The sequence below is a fragment of the Callionymus lyra genome, chromosome 18, assembly GCF_982586985.1.
Source record: "Callionymus lyra chromosome 18, fCalLyr1.hap1.1, whole genome shotgun sequence".
Taxonomy (NCBI): Eukaryota; Metazoa; Chordata; class Actinopteri; order Syngnathiformes; family Callionymidae; genus Callionymus; species Callionymus lyra.
Genome location: NC_141835.1, coordinates 3,720,466 through 3,739,497, shown reverse-complemented (window position 1 = coordinate 3,739,497; position 19,032 = coordinate 3,720,466). Strand labels below are relative to the sequence as shown.

Here is a 19,032-nt window from a genome sequence, read left to right as displayed (position 1 = left end):
GACGTGTCAGGAGGTGAGACAGGTCAGGAGGTGAGACAGGTCAGGAGGTGAGACAGGTCAGGAGGTGAGACAGGTCAGGTGGTGAGACGTGTCAGGAGGTGAGACGTGTCAGGAGGTGAGACGTGTCAGGTGGTGAGACGTGTCAGGTGGTGAGACGTGTCAGGTGGTGAGACGTGTCAGGTGGTGAGACGTGTCAGGAGGTGAGACGTGTCAGGAGGTGAGACGTGTCAGGTGGTGAGACAGGTCAGGTGGTGAGACGTGTCAGGTGTCACCACCACGTGTCAGGAGGTGAGACGTGTCAGGTGGTGAGACGTGTCAGGAGGTGAGACAGGTCAGGTGGTGAGACAGGTCAGGTGGTGAGACGTGTCAGGTGGTGAGACGTGTCAGGAGGTGAGACAGGTCAGGTGGTGAGACAGGTCAGGTGGTGAGACGTGTCAGGTGGTGAGACGTGTCAGGTGGGGAGACAGGTCAGGTGGTGAGACGTGTCAGGTGGTGAGACGTGTCAGGTGGTGAGACGTGTCAGGTGGTGAGACGTGTCAGGAGGTGAGACGTGTCAGGTGGTGAGACAGGTCAGGTGGTGAGACGTGTCAGGTGTCACCACCACGTGTCAGGAGGTGAGACGTGTCAGGTGGTGAGACGTGTCAGGAGGTGAGACAGGTCAGGTGGTGAGACGTGTCAGGAGGTGAGACGTGTCAGGAGGTGAGACGTGTCAGGTGGTGAGACGTGTCAGGTGGTGAGACAGGTCAGGTGGTGAGACGGGTCAGGTGGTGAGACGGGTCAGGTGGTGAGACGGGTCAGGTGGTGAGACGTGTCAGGTGGTGAGACTGGTCAGGTGGTGAGACGTGTCAGGTGGTGAGACAGGTCAGGTGGTGAGACAGGTCAGGTGGTGAGACGGGTCAGGTGGTGAGACGGGTCAGGTGGTGAGACGGGTCAGGTGGTGAGACGTGTCAGGTGGTGAGACGTGTCAGGTGGTGAGACGGGTCAGGTGGTGAGACAGGTCAGGTGGTGAGACAGGTCAGGTGGTGAGACAGGTCAGGTGGTGAGACGTGTCAGGTGGTGAGACGGGTCAGGTGGTGAGACAGGTCAGGTGGTGAGACAGGTCTGAGGGTCGCAGGAGAGTCACCTGGACACGTCGCTCGAGGACATCATCTTCCTGAAGGAGTTGACGGGCGTCTTCTTCTTGGCCGAGCCTCGTCCCTGCTGCTCCTGCAGGTACGTCCTCAGGTGCTCTTTGGCTCGGACCAGCCAGCGCTGGACACGACAACCGTTAGCGTTGAAGGTGAGATGCTACGTTAGCTAGCGCCACCTACCTGCTGCTCGCCCAACTGCTGGTATGAAGAGGCACCATGAGTGAAGAACCTGATGCAGGTCATGGCGGAGCGAACGTGATCCTTGACATGAAACATTTCACACTGAGCGTCAGACAGTCATGACACCTCATTTTACTGCCTCATAATACATTCTAATGCCTCATGACACTCCATGATGGCTCATGACACCTCATAATGCCTCATGGTACTTCATGAAGACCCATGAGACCTCATGATACCCCATGACACTCCATGAAGACCCATGACACCTCATAATGCCTTCTAATGCCTCATGACAATTCGTAATACCTTCCAATGGCTCATGACGCCCCATGACACTTCATGAAGATCCATGACACCTCACAATGCCTCATGACACTTCGTAATACCTTCCAAGGCCTCATGACACCCCATGACACTCCATGAAGACCCATGAGACCTCATAATGCCTTCTTATGCCTCATGACAATTCGTAATACCTTCCAATGCCTCATGACGCCCCATGACACTTCATGAAGACCCATGAGACCTCATAATGCCTCATGACACTTCGTAATACCTTCCAATGCCTCATGACGCCCCATGACACTTCATGAAGACCCATGAGACCTCATAATGCCTTCTTATGCCTCATGACACTTCGTAATACCTTCCAATGCCTCATGACGCCCCATGACACTTCATGAAGACCCATGAGACCTCATAATGCCTTCTTATGCCTCATGACACTTCGTAATACCTTCCAAGGCCTCATGACACCCCATGACACTTCATGAAGACCCATGAGACCTCATAATGCCTTCTTATGCCTCATGACACTTCGTAATACCTTCCAATGCCTCATGACGCCCCATGACACTTCATGAAGACCCGTGACACCTCATAATGCCTTCTAATGCCTCATGACAGTTCGTAATACCTTCCAATGCCTCATGACGCCCCATGACACTTCATGAAGATCCGTGACACCTCATAATGCCTTCTAATGCCTCATGACAGTTGGTAATACCTTCCAATGCCTCATGACGCCCCATGACACTTCATGAAGACCCATGAGACCTCATAATGCCTCATGACACTTCGTAATACCTTCCAATGCCTCATGACGCCCCATGACACTTCATGAAGACCCATGAGACCTCATAATGCCTTCTTATGCCTCATGACACTTCGTAATACCTTCCAATGCCTCATGACGCCCCATGACACTTCATGAAGATCCATGACACCTCACAATGCCTCATGATACTTCGTAATACCTTCCAATGCCTCATGACACCCCATGACACTCCATGAAGACCCATGACACCTCATAATGCCTTCTAATGCCTCATGACACCATATGACACTTCATGAAGACCCATGACACCTGATAATAACTTCCGTTGCCTCATGACACCCCATGACACCTTATGAAGACCCATGAGACCTCATAATAACTCGTAATAACTTTGAATACCTCATGACGCCTCTTAATGCCTCATGACACCTCGAAATGACGTTCAATGCCTCATTATACCTCGTAATACGTTCAAATGCCTCATGACGCCCTATGACACCTCATTAAGCCCATGACAGCTCATTAAGCCCAATGACACCCCATGACACCTCATAATGCATCATGACGTCTCATAATGCCCTCTAGTGCATCATAACAACTCTTGATACTTCATGGGACCTCAAACTTCCCTAGTAATGTCTCATGACACCTCAACTGCCTCAGTCTCCCGGCGCGTCTCACCATCATGAACTGCTGCAGCTGGTACAGTGTGTGAAAGTATCCTCGGCGCTGCAGGAACTGGCAGGAGGCGATGAGGTAGCGGCTGCTGGACTCCAGACTGGGGTCCAGTTTCTCCAGGATCCCCAGCAGCATCCCGAGACATCCCCGCTCCAGACTGGGCTGCAGCACTCCTTCAAGAAACACGTCCTCAGGAGGGTTCTGAGGAGAAAGAATGTTGTTCGATTGAAAACATTGTCTCCAGCTCCCCCAAGTGTCTGAACAGTGCAACTGCAACATCAACAACTTGAAGGATCTTTAATGACAAAAAATATTATTTCCATATTATCAAGAGTCTGTATCTCTGATCAAGATGATTTATTTATGATTGACAGGCACAACTTAGAAGTCTTGCCTTGTTCAGAAGATACGTCAGAGCCTCCTTCACGCAGTCGTGCCGCATGTAGAAGCTGACCAGAGACAGGTGCGTGCCGTACGTGTTCAGGTAGAAGAGACACTCCTGCTCAGAGCTGCTGCTCATGACCTTCTTGTCCGTCTTCTGCATCTGGACGCCTTCGTTCAGAGCTTCTTCAAGGTCACGCAGGGAGGACAAGATATCATCGCTGTGGCTCTGGAACATGGATCAGAGATGAGACATGATTTGAGAGACTCTGGTGTTTAATAGTGTAGTAACAAGTATATATGTGTAGTATTGTCCAGTACTTGACTCTGGTGTTGTGATAGTGTAGTAACAAGTATATATGTGTAGTATTGTCCAGTACTTGACTCTGGTGTTGTGATAGTGTAGTAACAAGTATATGTGTGTAGTATTGTCCAGTACTTGACTCTGGTGTTGTGATAGTGTAGCAACAAGTATATATGTGTAGTATTGTCCAGTACTCTGGTGTTGTAGTATTTACAGACCACATGACTCTTGACGAAGTCGTAACTACTTTCATTTCTTTTCAAACCAAAATATGTCCAAACATCAGCTTTAAAAGCTGCTGGACTCACTGTATCCTCTCGTCCTCAGTCCTCACCGAGATCTCACAGGATTTAAAACTTGTGGCTGTGGAGGACGTAATGACTGCTGCCATCATGAACAAACACTGTAAATGTTTGGATGTTAATTGTAAATTAAAAATAAATCGAATTATTTCTATTAAAACACACTTTTTGAGTTATTGAAATATAAACATCAAAGAAACATAATAAAAATAAAATACGATTGAAAAGAGAAAGAAATGTGCCGCATAAGAAGTTGTGAAATATAAGTTTATACATTTTCCATAAAGAAAATGCATAAATCAATGAAGTATAAAAGTAAAAACTACTGCGAAAGTGTGTTGATATCTCCTCACACCCCATAATAGAACGTTTGATCGACGTTGCGTAACAGGAGTCGTTAAAAGAGTCTTAAAGCACGAGAACTTGTGCAGGAACTTGTCGGCGTCGCCTCGGGTGAGAAGATCAAGATTCCACGAGTGTCAGGAGACGAAGCTGGAGGCGACGATCACATGCTGGAGGAGACGTTACACAACAGTCGTGCACCGAATACATGTTTCTGCACCGGAACCTCAACGATACACTGAATATGTGATTTTACATTGTATTTGAAGCTAATAACTGCAGTAAATCTAAAAAAGATCGTCTCGCTGAGACTCACCGTCGTCCGACTCGCTCGCCCACTCGTCTCCAGGTGCCTCACGATCTCCTGCAGCAACACGGGCCCCGGAGTCAGATGGTTCCGGTCCACGGGGGCCTTCAGGCAGCGGGAGAACTTCTCTCGGGCCCCCGACAGGTTCCCGGCCTTGAGGGCCGCCATACCCCACGCGTGCCACACCCCGGCCGGGTCCAGAGCACTCTTGGTGGAGACCTTCACCGGCAGAGAGTGAGTTAGTGTTCACTCTTGTGAAGACACTTTCAACTTGATCAAGGTCACCAGTTCAACTTGATCAAGGTCACCAGTTCAACTTGATCAAGGTCACCAGTTCAACTTGATCAAGGTCACCAGTTCAACTTAATCAAGGTCACCAGTTCAACTTGATCAAGGTCACCAGACTTGATCAAGGTCACCAGTTCAACTTGATCAAGGTCACCAGTTCAACTTGATCAAGGTCACCAGTTCAACTTAATCAAGGTCACCAGACTTGATCAAGGTCACCAGTTCAACTTGATCAAGGTCACCAGTTCAACTTAATCAAGGTCACCAGACTTGATCAAGGTCACCAGTTCAACTTGATCAAGGTCACCAGTTCAACTTGATCAAGGGTCACCAGTTCAACTTGATCAAGGTCACCAGTTCAACTTAATCAAGGTCACCAGTTCAACTTGATCAAGGTCACCAGTTCAACTTGATCAAGGTCACCAGTTCAACTTGATCAAGGTCACCAGTTCAACTCACTCTTGTTTAATGGTTTCAGGACTTTTGGACTCAAAAAACATGTTTGAATAAAATGTTTTTATATCGTATAGCGTGTTCTTTTATGACCCATTTAAAGAGGAAGGTCAGGGGCCGTGCGGCAAAAATAAAAGTTAAAAATCCTAAAATTAAGTTTTTAATGTACTTTATTTCACTTTTATTTTAAATATTTGTTTTAATATTCACTGAAATCTTTTTTGAGGAGCAACACATTCTTACAAACGCGTCAAAAGCCTAAAATAAAACAGTAATCGCTAGAGACTAAAATGTAATATTAGAAATAAACATACAATAAAATAGTTTATTTACACATGACCTTTGACCTCATGAGGGCCACATTAATACAGTCGACTCCTGTTAGGAAAGGTTTAGTAAATAAAGATCGATTCTGCTGTACATGGGTATCTAGATAAAATGTAATCATTCATAATATTCAAACTTAAGCCTAGTTTTTTTGATATATTTATATATATATTTTGTTTACTCAGGGGCCCCTGCTAGCTGGTCCCTCTATACATGCTGGTCCCTCTGAACATTCAACTGCTGCTCTAGAATGTAATTGATGTTAAAAATATCAAAGACATAACTTTGATTCATATTTGTTTCTTATTAATGGAACAAAAGATAGTATTTTAAGCTCAAAACTACAACAATAGAAAGTGTTTTTCCAGGTAGAATTGAAAGGCGATAACAAGTTTGAGTTCAGGACGCCTCACCTCCACGGCGAGCTGGTAATACTCCGACTCCAGCAGCTGGTTACGCAGACGAGTGACGGCCGTCGTCTCCAGGATGTCGTCGAGCGACGGAACGTACTTGTAGTTCGCAGACACCAGGATGTTCAGCACGTCCACCTTACTGATGTAACTGGAGGAGACAGTGATCATGTGTTCAATGAAGGTGAAGAAAAGATGCTTTTATCAGAGATTTAAAAAAAGATGAAACTGTGAAGGCTCTAGCACACTGCCTTGGGGAACACCTCGGGTAAAAAAAAGAGCCAAAATGAAATAAGAAAACTAAAACATTTTGACAGTTTTAAGACCAATTTGACTTTCATAATGGCAATAAAAATATGAATGAAGTCATTAATTCACATTAAAAACACAAATTTACAAGACTGTCTTGTTTTTATGGGATTCATTTATTGGTTCTAACTTCATTGAATTAAATTCTACTCACCTTCTACTCTAATACCTCACAGAATATATATTGTTTAATTTGTCGTATTAATGTTTGGTGCTGTTCTTGATGTCTTTTTTTTAAATCTATCATGTTTTTGTTTTATTTTCCTTTCATCTAAAGTAAGTAAGTAATTAGTATTTATAGAACGCTTTTCCAGACCAGGGTCACAAAGCTCTTAAACAATCAAAACAATACTCGCTAAAATATATACTTTAAAGGTCAAGATAACACCGAGACTAAAGCACTTTTTGAATAGAATAGAGTTTCATAAATAAATATTATCATCACTATTCATATTAAAAACGAACTAAATACTTGAAATATGATTTTATTAATATAAATTATATAATATCATTGACAATAAACAATGAACAACTCCAGCTAGCATGCTAACACGCTAGCATGCTAACACACAAACATGCTAACACGCTAGCATGCTAACACGCTACCATGCTAACACGCTAACACGCTAACGGCAGGTGTGGTCTCACCTGTCGCACAGGGCCAGGTCCTGGTTGCGGCCCACCTTGACGAACATGAGTTTGGCGCTGAACAGCAGCTGCCGCATGATGTCGGTCAGCAGGCAGGCGTCCACCTCAGGGTTGGTCAGTTTGCGGGAGAGAACGCAGCAGTGGTCGATCAGCTGGTGACCGCAGGCGGCGAGGTCGCTGTGGAGCGACAAGATGGCGACGCACAGGTGTGCACTGGGGGCCTGACGGGAGGAACATCGTGTTACTGAACCATTCCATATATATATATATATATACGGTATTAAACTTAAGCTCGCCTTTTATTTCTACAATCATTCTTTTACGATTTCTATTGAAATAATATAAAAAATATATAACTCGATTTTTTACCATTAACGTACAAATATTCAGCGTTGTTAAACAACAATTAAACTTCCCGCCTCTAGATGGCAGCAGTCATTAGGTTCTCTGCAGCTAAAGGAAGAATGATGACTGAGGACGAGAGGATACAGTGAGTCCAGCAGCTTCTAAAGCTAATATTTGGACATATTTTGGTTTGAAAACAAATTAAATCAGTTACGACTTCGTCAAGAGTCATGTGGTCTGTAAATACTACAACACCAGAGTCAAGTACTGGACTATACTACACATATATACTTGTTACTACACTATCACAACACCAGAGTCAAGTACTGGACAATACTACACATATATACTTGTTACTACACTATCACAACACCAGAGTCAAGTACTGGACACTACTACACATATATACTTGTTACTACACTATCACAACACCAGAGTCAAGTACTGGACAATACTACACATATATACTTGTTACTACACTATCACAACACCAGAGTCAAGTACTGGACAATACTACACATATATACTTGTTACTACACTATCACAACACCAGACTCAAGTACTGGACAATATTAGACATATATACTTGTTACTACACTATCACAACACCAGAGTCAAGTACTGGACAATACTACACATATATACTTGTTACTACACTATCACAACACCAGAGTCGAGTACTGGACAATACTACACATATATACTTGTTACTACACTATCACAACACCAGAGTCAAGTACTGGACAATACTACACATATATACTTTTTACTACACTATCACAACACCAGAGTCGAGTACTGGACAATACTACACATATATACTTGTTACTACACTATCACAACACCAGAGTCAAGTACTGGACAATACTACACATATATACTTGTTACTACACTATCACAACACCAGAGTCAAGTACTCCACAATACTACATATATATACTTGTTACTACACTATCACAACACCAGAGTCAAGTACTGGACAATACTACACATATATACTTGTTACTACACTACCACTGTATATCCTATCCTTGTATCGTGATACTATCAACACACTCTCGACAACAAACACAGTCGTGTGATGTCATCACACGATTTGTTTTACTTTGACTTAAGTTAAGAAAATGTTGCAAATAAAAATGAAAATAATTCCTCAATACTCAGGTGAGAAGTACCTGCTCGTAGTAGAACTCGCTCCTCAGAAGCGTGTTCTCGGCCGCACTGGTGCTCAGGTGGATGTGGCGCTGAACCACCTCGGGAAGATGCAACATCCCGTCCAGATGTTCGTCCGTCGCCATGGCGACTTGGGAGCCAGACTTTAGCTTTGAAGCACCAGAGTTTGATTGATGGGACTCACCTTCTGCCGGCTCCAGGTCGTCGTCGTCGGAGCTGCACAAACATTTGAACAACGATGAAATCAACATGTTGGTAAACATCTTGTATAATAATCATAATTAGAACTTCTGACAGTATTTTTCTACTTCATATCACGCCTTGTATTCGCTCGTCAAGCTTCGTTTCCTGGCGTCTAATCCGAGGCTAACGTGCGAGAAGCTTCGGGCTGAACTTCCTGCCAAACAAACCACTGAGACTCACTCTGGGTGGAAAAAGTGGAAACACTGGTCACAGACTCGCACGTCGTCTCCGGGGCAACCGTCCACCGCCATCTTGTGCTCGGAGCAGGACTGACACACCAGGCGTCCACAGCGGCGGCAGTGATGGCGTCTGTTGAACTGAGAAGAAGAAAGTAGTCATGAAATCATCTTAAAGTTAATCTTCAGTCACTCCCCTGCTCTGAACTCTCCCCTCTACCTCCCAGCCAATCACAGCAGAAGACAGTCTACTTCGAGTCTGGTTGTGCTCCAGGTTTCTGCCCGTTATGATTGGCTGAAACCAGCTTTTCCCTCCTCTTGTAAAGTGTAGTTTAAACTGTGAAGTGTCTTCAGGAGACTTTCTTATGATTTGACATTTATCTCCGAGTCAAGGTGACCTGAAAACAAATGTGTTTGTTGTATCCCCTGTGTCAACTCTGGCTCAAAGGTCAACGACCTTCCACGAGGCTTCCATAAATACATGCAGTTTTGGAGGTCGTTCATCATGACACATTTGTTTCCAGGCCTCCGAGAACTGAGATAACACAAGGGATACCTCAAACACATTTGTTTCCAGGCCTCCGAGAACTGAGACAACATGAGGGATACCTCAAACACATTTGCCTCCGGGACCCTGAGATAACACAAGGGATACCTCAAACACATTTGCCTCCGGGACCCTGAGATAACACAAGGGATACTTCAAACACATTTGTTTCCGGGTCACCATGACCCTGAGATAACACAAGGGATACCTCAAACATATTTGTTTCCAGGTCTCCGGGTCACTGTGACCCTGAGACAACATGAGGGATACCTCAAACACATTTGCCTCCGGGACCCTGAGATGACACAAGGGATACCTCAAACACATTTGCCTCCGGGACCCTGAGATAACACAAGGGATACTTCAAACACATTAGTTTCCGGGTCACCATGACCCTGAGATAACACAAGGGATACCTCAAACATATTTGTTTCCAGGTCTCCGGGTCACTGTGACCCTGAGACAACATGAGGGATACCTCAAACACATTTGCCTCCGGGACCCTGAGATGACACAAGGGATACCTCAAACACATTTGCCTCCGGGACCCTGAGATAACACAAGGGATACCTCAAACACATTTGTTTCCGGGCCTCCGGGTCAAGGGTCAAATGACTCACCATGGTGAAGCGCTCACGATGGCAGATCATGCAGACGTGGCGGTGAGTGTCAGGAACCCAGTCTTTACGAGGAGGAGGGACGTCCGGAGGCTGGAACTTGGGAGGAGAGCGACGCTTCCTGTCGGCAGAGACGCGATCTTTGTCGGTGCAGTTGGAGGAGACGCTGTGTGTGGGCGTGCTGTCTGAAGAACACGCATATATTTAAATATTTAAATATAACACATATATACATCAATATGTACAAGTTTAGTTGAACACGTACTTGCAGAGTTGGCCTGAGACTCCACTCGAACCGAGGACAGCGAGCAGGTGTCTTGGACGGTGCACTGGAGCAAGGCATCCTGGAGGCTGATGACGGAGTCTGACACACATCATAGATAGAACTTTATTCAAGGGTCACATCAGGAGAAGATGCTATCATGTATCATATCAAGAGAAGGATGCTATCATGCATCATATCAGGAGAAGGGATCTATCATGTATTATATCAGGAGAAGGATGCTATCATGTATCATATCAGGAGAAGGGATCTATCATGTATCATATCAGGAGAAGGATGCTATCATGTATCATATCAGGAGAAGGATTCTATCATGTATCATATCAGGAGAAGGATGCTATCATGCATCATATCAGGAGAAGGATGCTATCATGTATCATATCAGGAAAAGGATTCTATCATGTATCATATCAGGAGAAGGATGCTATCATGCATCATATCAGGAGAAGGATGCTATCATGTATCATATCAGGAGAAGGATGCTATCATGCATCATATCAGGAGAAGGATGCTATCATGTATCATATCAGGAGAAGGATGCTATCATACATCATATCAGGAGAAGGATGCTATCATGCATCATATCAAGAGAAGGGATCTATCATGTATTATATCAAGAGAAGATGCCATCATGTATCATATCAAGAGAAGATGCTATCATGTATCATATCAAGAGAAGGATGCTATCATGAATCATATCAAGAGAAGGATGCTATCATGAATCATATCAAGAGAAGGATGCTATCATGTATCATATCAAGAGAGGATGTTATCATGTATTATATCAAGAGAAGATGCTATCATGTATCATATCAAGAGAAGGATGCTATCATGTATCATATCAAGAGAGGATGTTATCATGTATCATATCAAGAGAAGATGATATCATGTATCATATCAATGGAAGATGCTATCATGTATCATATCAAGAGAAGATGCTATCATGTATCATATCAAGAGAAGATGATATCATGTATCATATCAATGGAAGATGCTATCATGTATCATATCAAGAGAAGATGCTATCATGTATCATATCAAGAGAAGATGCTATCATGTATCATATCATGAGAAGATGCTATCATGTATTAAATCAAGAGAAGATGCTATCATGTATCATATCATGAGAAGATGCTATCATGTATCATATCATGAGAAGATGCTATCATGTATTAAATCAAGAGAAGATGCTATCATGTATCATATCATGAGAAGATGCTATCATGTATCATATCAAGAGAAGATGCTATCATGTATCATATCAAGAGAAGATGCTATCATGTATCATATCATGAGAAGATGCTATCATGTATTAAATCAAGAGAAGATGCTATCATGTATCATATCATGAGAAGATGCTATCATGTATCATATCATGAGAAGATGCTATCATGACTCACCTGATCTTGTTCTCTCTCGAGGGGCGCACGAGAAGTCCAGGGCCCTGCAGGCGTAGTCTGACAGAAGCTTGTCGATGTCGTCCGGTCCAAACCCGGCCTCCTGACCCGGCAGGTGAGTCCTCAAGGTACTGACGGCCAGGTCGGCCCACTCCACCTTCAGGTTCATCAGCAGCTGCTCCAACATCAGCAGCGGCTCCGACAGCAGCGAGAAGTACTCCTGCCTGGCAGCAGGGGGCAGCGTGAGCAGCACCTGAGGGAGGTCCAAATACTGTCAACTACCAATACTTCAAATACTACTAATACTACTTAAAATACCGTAAACCACTATTACTGCTTAAAATACTGTAAACCACTATTACTACTTAAAATACTACTAAAACTACTTAAAATACTGTGAACCACTATTACTACTTAAAATACTTCTAAAACTACTTAAAATACTGTGAACCACTATTACTACCTAAAACACTGTCAACCACTTATAGTACTTACAATACTGTAAACCACTAATACTACTTAAAATACTGTAAACCACTATTACTACTTAAAATACCACTTAAACTATTTAAAATACTGTGAACCACTATTACTACTGAAAATACTGTAAACCACTATTACTAATTAAAATACTGTCAACTACTAATACTACTTAAAATACTACTAGAAATACTTAAAATACTGTGAACCACTATTACTACTTAAAATACTGTAAACTACTAATACTACTTAAAATACGGTAAACCCCTAATACTACATAAAATACTGTAAACCACTAATACTACTTAAAATACTGTAAACCACTATTACTACTTAAAATACGGTCAACTACTAATACTACTTAAAATACTGTCAACCACTAATACTACTTAAAATACTACTAGAAATACTTAAAATACTGTGAACCACTATTACTACTTAAAATACTGTAAACTACTAATACTACTTAAAATACGGTAAACCCCTAATACTACATAAAATACTGTAAACCACTAATACTACTTAAAATACTGTAAAGAACTATTACTACTTAAAATACGGTCAACTACTAATACTACTTAAAATACTGTCAACCACTATTACTACTTAAAATACGGTCAATTATTAATACTACTTAAAATACTGTCAACCACTTATACTACTTAAAATACTGTCAACCACTTACACTACTTAAAATACTGTCAACCACTATTACTACTTAAAACACTGTAAAGTACTAATAGTACTAGTCGTAGGTAAGAACTGAATCATGAAACTGAATCCACGACCAGGTAAATAAACTGCTTCATCTCCTGACCTTTGACCCCAGGTGAAGGGCGTGAATGTCGCGGCGTCGAGCCGAGGACACCTGCCTCTGGAAGTGCACGGTGAGGAAGTCGGCCAGGAAGTGACGGGCGGCCAATCCTGGGAGTCGATCCAGGGCGCGCTCGCAGAGGTCCAGGCCGACCGCCGAGTCCGAGAGTCCCTCGAGCAGCTGGACCAGGAACCACAGTCAGTCTTGATGCTTCACCTTGAAGTGACCCTGGTTCTGACCTGGAACGCTTCCTCAGTCTGACCCTCTTCCAGCAGGTGCAGCAGATGCTGCGTCTGCAGCTCCAGCCTGGACTGGTCGGACACAGGATACAGATCCACCCACTGCATGCAGACTTCAAACTCCTGCGGGACCAGAACAGGGTTCATCAGATCCACAACAACACCATCAGAACAGGGTTCATCAGATCCATAACAACACCATCACAGGGTTCATCAGATCCACAACAACACCATCACAGGGTTCATCAGATCCACAACAACACCATCACAGGGTTCATCAGATCCACAACAACACCATCACAGGGTTCATCAGATCCACAGCAACACCATCAGAACAGGGTTCATCAGATCCACAACAACACCATCACAGGGTTCATCAGATCCACAACAACACCATCAGATCCACAACAACACCATCAGATCCACAACAACACCATCAGATCCACAGCAACACCATCAGATCCACAACAACACCATCAGATCCACAACAACACCATCAGATCCACAACAACACCATCAGATCCACAACAACACCATCAGATCCACAACAACACCATCAGATCCACAGCAACACCATCAGATCCACAACAACACCATCAGATACACAACAACACCATCAGATCCACAACAACACCATCAGATCCACAACAACACCATCAGATACACAACAACACCATCAGAACAGGCTTCATCAGATCCACAACAACACCATCAGATCCACAACAACACCATCAGATCCACAACAACACCATCAGATACACAACAACACCATCAGAACAGGCTTCATCAGATCCACAACAACACCATCAGATCCACAACAAGACCATCAGATCCACAACAACACCATCAGATCCACAACAACACCATCAGATCCACAACAACACCATCAGATCCACAACAACACCATCAGATCCACAACAACACCATCAGATCCACAACAACACCATCAGATCCACAACAACACCATCAGATCCACAACAACACCATCAGATCCACAACAACACCATCAGATCCACAACAACACCATCAGATCCACAACAACACCATCAGATCCACAACAACACCATCAGATCCACAACAACACCATCAGATCCACAACAACACCATCAGATCCACAACAACACCATCAGATCCACAACAACACCATCAGATCCACAGCAACACCATCAGATCCACAGCAACACCATCAGATCCACAGCAACACCATCAGATCCACAGCAACACCATCAGATCCACAGCAACACCATCAGATCCACAGCAACACCATCAGATCCACAACAACACCATCAGATCCACAACAACACCATCAGATCCACAGCAACACCATCAGATCCACAGCAACACAATCAGATCCACAACAACACCATCAGATCCACAATAACACCATCAGATCCACAACAACACCATCAGATCCACAACAACACCATCAGATCCACAGCAACACCATCAGATCCACAGCAACACCATCAGATCCACAGCAACACCATCAGATCCACAGCAACACAATCAGATCCACAACAACACCATCAGATCCACAGCAACACCATCAGATACACAGCAACACCATCAGATCCACAACAACACCATCAGATCCACAACAACACCATCAGATCCACAACAACACCATCAGATCCACAACAACACCATCAGATCCACAACAACACCATCAGATCCACAACAACACCATCAGATCCACAACAACACCATCAGATCCACAACAACACCATCAGATCCACAACAACACCATCAGATCCACAACAACACCATCAGATCCACAACAACACCATCAGATCCACAACAACACCATCAGATCCACAACAACACCATCAGATCCACAACAACACCATCAGATCCACAGCAACACCATCAGATCCACAACAACACCATCAGATCCACAACAACACCATCAGATCCACAACAACACCATCAGATCCACAACAACACCATCAGATCCACAACAACACCATCAGATCCACAACAACACCATCAGATCCACAACAACACCATCAGATCCACAGCAACACCATCAGATCCACAACAACACCATCAGATCCACAACAACACCATCAGATCCACAACAACACCTCCAGCACAGGAGTCAGAACTTCAGATCCACTGCCATGAGCTGGTCCTCACCTTGGTCTCCAGCATCAAGGTCAGCACCGACTCAGAGTTGCTTTCAGATTTGACCCTCAGCTCCTGCCAGGTCGTCCACGGCAACGGAGGACGAATATTTAACATCTGTGGGAAACAAAATTAAAATCAATACAAATAATAAAAAACAGAAACTTAAAAGGTTGATTTCCTTTGATGTCGATAACATGTTGTTAGATGATGGTTTTGAGTGAATAAAATACACAAATGTGTCTTTGAACCTGTTTTGTCTTTATATTATTATATTATTATTATATTATTATTATTATTATATATTATTATTATATTAGGATATACTAGGATTGAATCTTATTGAGGGCATTTATGTTATTTCAAAGAAAAAAGAAACAGATTTAACAAAACTACTACTTAAAATACAGTCAACCACTAATACTACTTAAAATACTTTAAACCACTTATACTACTTAAAATACTGTAAACTACTTCCACTACTTAAAATACTGTAAACCACGATTACTACTTAAAATACTGTAAACTACTTATACTATACTACTTAAAATACTGTAAACTACTTGTACTACTTAAAATACTGTAAACCACTATTACTACTTAAAATACTGTAAACTACTTATACTACTTAAAATACAGTAAACCACTAATACTACTTAAAATACAGTAAACCACTTATACTACTTAAAAAACTGTAAACCACTATTACTACTTAAAATACTGTAAACTACTTATACTACTTAAAATACAGTAAACCACTAATACTACTTAAAATACTGTAAACTACTTATACTACTTAAAATACTGTAAACCACTAACACTACTTAAAATACTGTAAACTACTAATACTCCTTAAAATACTGTGAACTACTTATACTACTTAAAAAACTTTAAACTACTAATAGTACTTAAAATACTGTAAACCACTATTACTACTTAAAATACTGTAAACTACTTATACTACTTAAAATACAGCAAACCACTAATACTACTTAAAATACTGTAAACTACTTATACTACTAAAAATACTGTAAACCACTATTACTACTTAAAATACTGTAAACTACTTATACTACTTAAAATACAGTAAACCACTAATACTACTTAAAATACTGTAAACTACTTATACTACTTACAATACTGTAAACCACTATTACTACTTAAAATAATGTAAACTACTTATACTACTTAAAATACAGTAAACCACTAATACTACTTAAAATACTGTAAACTACTTATACTACTTAAAATACTGTAAACCACTATTACTACTTAAAATACTGTAAACCACTATTACTACTTAAAATACAGTAAACTACTTATACTACTTAAAATACAGTAAACCACTAATACTACTTAAAATACTGTAAACTACTTATACTACTTAAAATACTGTAAACCACTATTACTACTTAAAATACTGTAAACTACTTATACTACTTAAAATACAGTAAACCACTTATACTACTTAAAATACTGTAAACCACTATTACTACTTAAAATACTGTAAACTACTTATACTACTTAAAATACAGCAAACCACTAATACTACTTAAAATACTGTAAACTACTTATACTACTTAAAATACTGTAAACCACTATTACTACTTAAAATACTGTAAACTACTTATACTACTTAAAATACAGTAAACCACTAATACTACTTAAAATACTGTAAACTACTTATACTACTTACAATACTGTAAACCACTATTACTACTTAAAATAATGTAAACTACTTATACTACTTAAAATACAGTAAACCACTAATACTACTTAAAATACTGTAAACTACTTATACTACTTAAAATACTGTAAACCACTATTACTACTTAAAATACTGTAAACTACTTGTACTACTTAAAATACAGTAAACCACTTATACTACTTAAAAAACTGTAAACCACTATTACTACTTAAAATACTGTAAACTACTTATACTACTTAAAATACAGTAAACCACTAATACTACTTAAAATACTGTAAACTACTTATACTACTTAAAATACTGTAAACCACTAACACTACTTAAAATAATGTAAACTACTAATACTCCTTAAAATACTGTAAACCACAAATACTACTGAAAACCCTGTCAAAAGAAGACGTCTTGAATCACCAGCTGAAAAATGTCCAGCTCCTTCTTCTTCAGCTCCAGCTCTGACTTCACGCTGGCGTCAGTGTTGGTGTCCAGCAGACAGAAGTCCAGCAGCTCCAGGCAGGAGGCCAGAGGCCAGTTTTCCAGGGACTCCAGTGCGACGCGTCCGCGCAGGTTGGGATCCTGGACTCGGAACAACTGCCTGACGCCTTCGCCTGGAGCCGGAGGAGAAAATACATATTTTTAAACAAGAATACTTTTGTCAGAGAAACTTTGAACTGAAAACATGACATATTGATGTTAATATATTTGAATGTTAATTATTATTAGAATTATTATTTACACTTTCATCGATATTTATATACATTTTATAACAACTTTTTTGTATTTAATTGAGGAGTTTGTTTGTTATAAGAGAAGAAGTAATATTGCTGAGAAAATGTATACATTACAATAAAATATAAAATAAAAAAACTTGCCAATTGCTTATACTAATTAAAACACTGTAAACACCTAATAATACCTAAAATACTGTAATCCACTTATACTACTTAAAATACTGTTAACCAACTATACTTCTTAAGATACTGTAAACCACCAGTACTACTTAAAATACTGTAAACCACCAATACTACTTAAGATACTGTAAACCACCAATACTACTTAAGATACTGTAAACCACCTATAATACTTAAAATACTGTAAACCACCAATACTATTTAAAATACTGTAAACCACCAATACTACTTAAGATACTGTAAACCACCAATACTACTTAAAATAGTGTAAACCACCAATACTACTTAAGATACTGTAAACCACCAATACTACTTAAAATAGTGTAAACTACTAACACTCCTTAAAATACTAATAATACCACTAATACTACTTAAAATAGTGTAAGCTACTAACACTCCTTAAAATACTAATAATACCACTAATACTACTTAAAATAGTGTAAACTACTAATACTCCTTAAAATACTAATAATACCACTAATACTACTTAAAATAGTGTAAACTACTAATACTCCTTAAAATACTAATAATACCACTAATACTACTTAAAATAGTGTAAACTACTAACACTCCTTAAAATACTAATAATACCACTAATACTACTTAAAATACTGTAAACTACTAATACTCCTTAAAATACTAATAATACCACTAATACTACTTAAAATACTGTAAACTACTAATAATACTACTAATACTACTTGATCCACTTTTATATAAAAAGATTTGACTTCTTTACTGGAGGTTAATAATAACAAGAGTTTGAAAGTTTCTTCACATAAACACTGTACACTGCCGATAATGAAGTAATACACACAAAAAAACATAAATAAAATAAAATAACTGTAGTTCAAACATA

General features: G+C 40.9%; 1 protein-coding gene across 2 annotated transcripts in view; it reads right to left on the bottom strand.

The window, feature by feature from the left end:
- Positions 1 to 19,032, bottom strand: part of zfyve26 (zinc finger, FYVE domain containing 26) — a 48,481-nt gene that overhangs the window by 4,187 nt on the left and 25,262 nt on the right. Inside the window, exons 22-38 of one of the 2 annotated variants that reach the window (XM_087779742.1) lie at positions 17,677 to 17,870; positions 15,570 to 15,674; positions 13,434 to 13,556; positions 13,198 to 13,374; positions 11,904 to 12,153; positions 10,486 to 10,584; positions 10,224 to 10,405; positions 9,061 to 9,197; positions 8,822 to 8,853; positions 8,640 to 8,767; positions 7,120 to 7,340; positions 6,166 to 6,313; positions 4,694 to 4,903; positions 3,443 to 3,658; positions 3,052 to 3,249; positions 1,311 to 1,391; positions 1,124 to 1,251 (exon numbers count right to left, since the gene is read on the bottom strand). In XM_087779742.1, coding sequence (XP_087635868.1) covers positions 1,124 to 1,251; positions 1,311 to 1,391; positions 3,052 to 3,249; positions 3,443 to 3,658; positions 4,694 to 4,903; positions 6,166 to 6,313; positions 7,120 to 7,340; positions 8,640 to 8,767; positions 8,822 to 8,853; positions 9,061 to 9,197; positions 10,224 to 10,405; positions 10,486 to 10,584; positions 11,904 to 12,153; positions 13,198 to 13,374; positions 13,434 to 13,556; positions 15,570 to 15,674; positions 17,677 to 17,870 — 2,629 coding nt within the window. Of the gene's footprint in view, positions 1 to 1,123; positions 1,252 to 1,310; positions 1,392 to 3,051; positions 3,250 to 3,442; positions 3,659 to 4,693; positions 4,904 to 6,165; positions 6,314 to 7,119; positions 7,341 to 8,639; positions 8,854 to 9,060; positions 9,198 to 10,223; positions 10,406 to 10,485; positions 10,585 to 11,903; positions 12,154 to 13,197; positions 13,375 to 13,433; positions 13,557 to 15,569; positions 15,675 to 17,676; positions 17,871 to 19,032 lie in introns of both variants that reach the window. The other variant, XM_087779741.1, reaches the window with a different exon arrangement.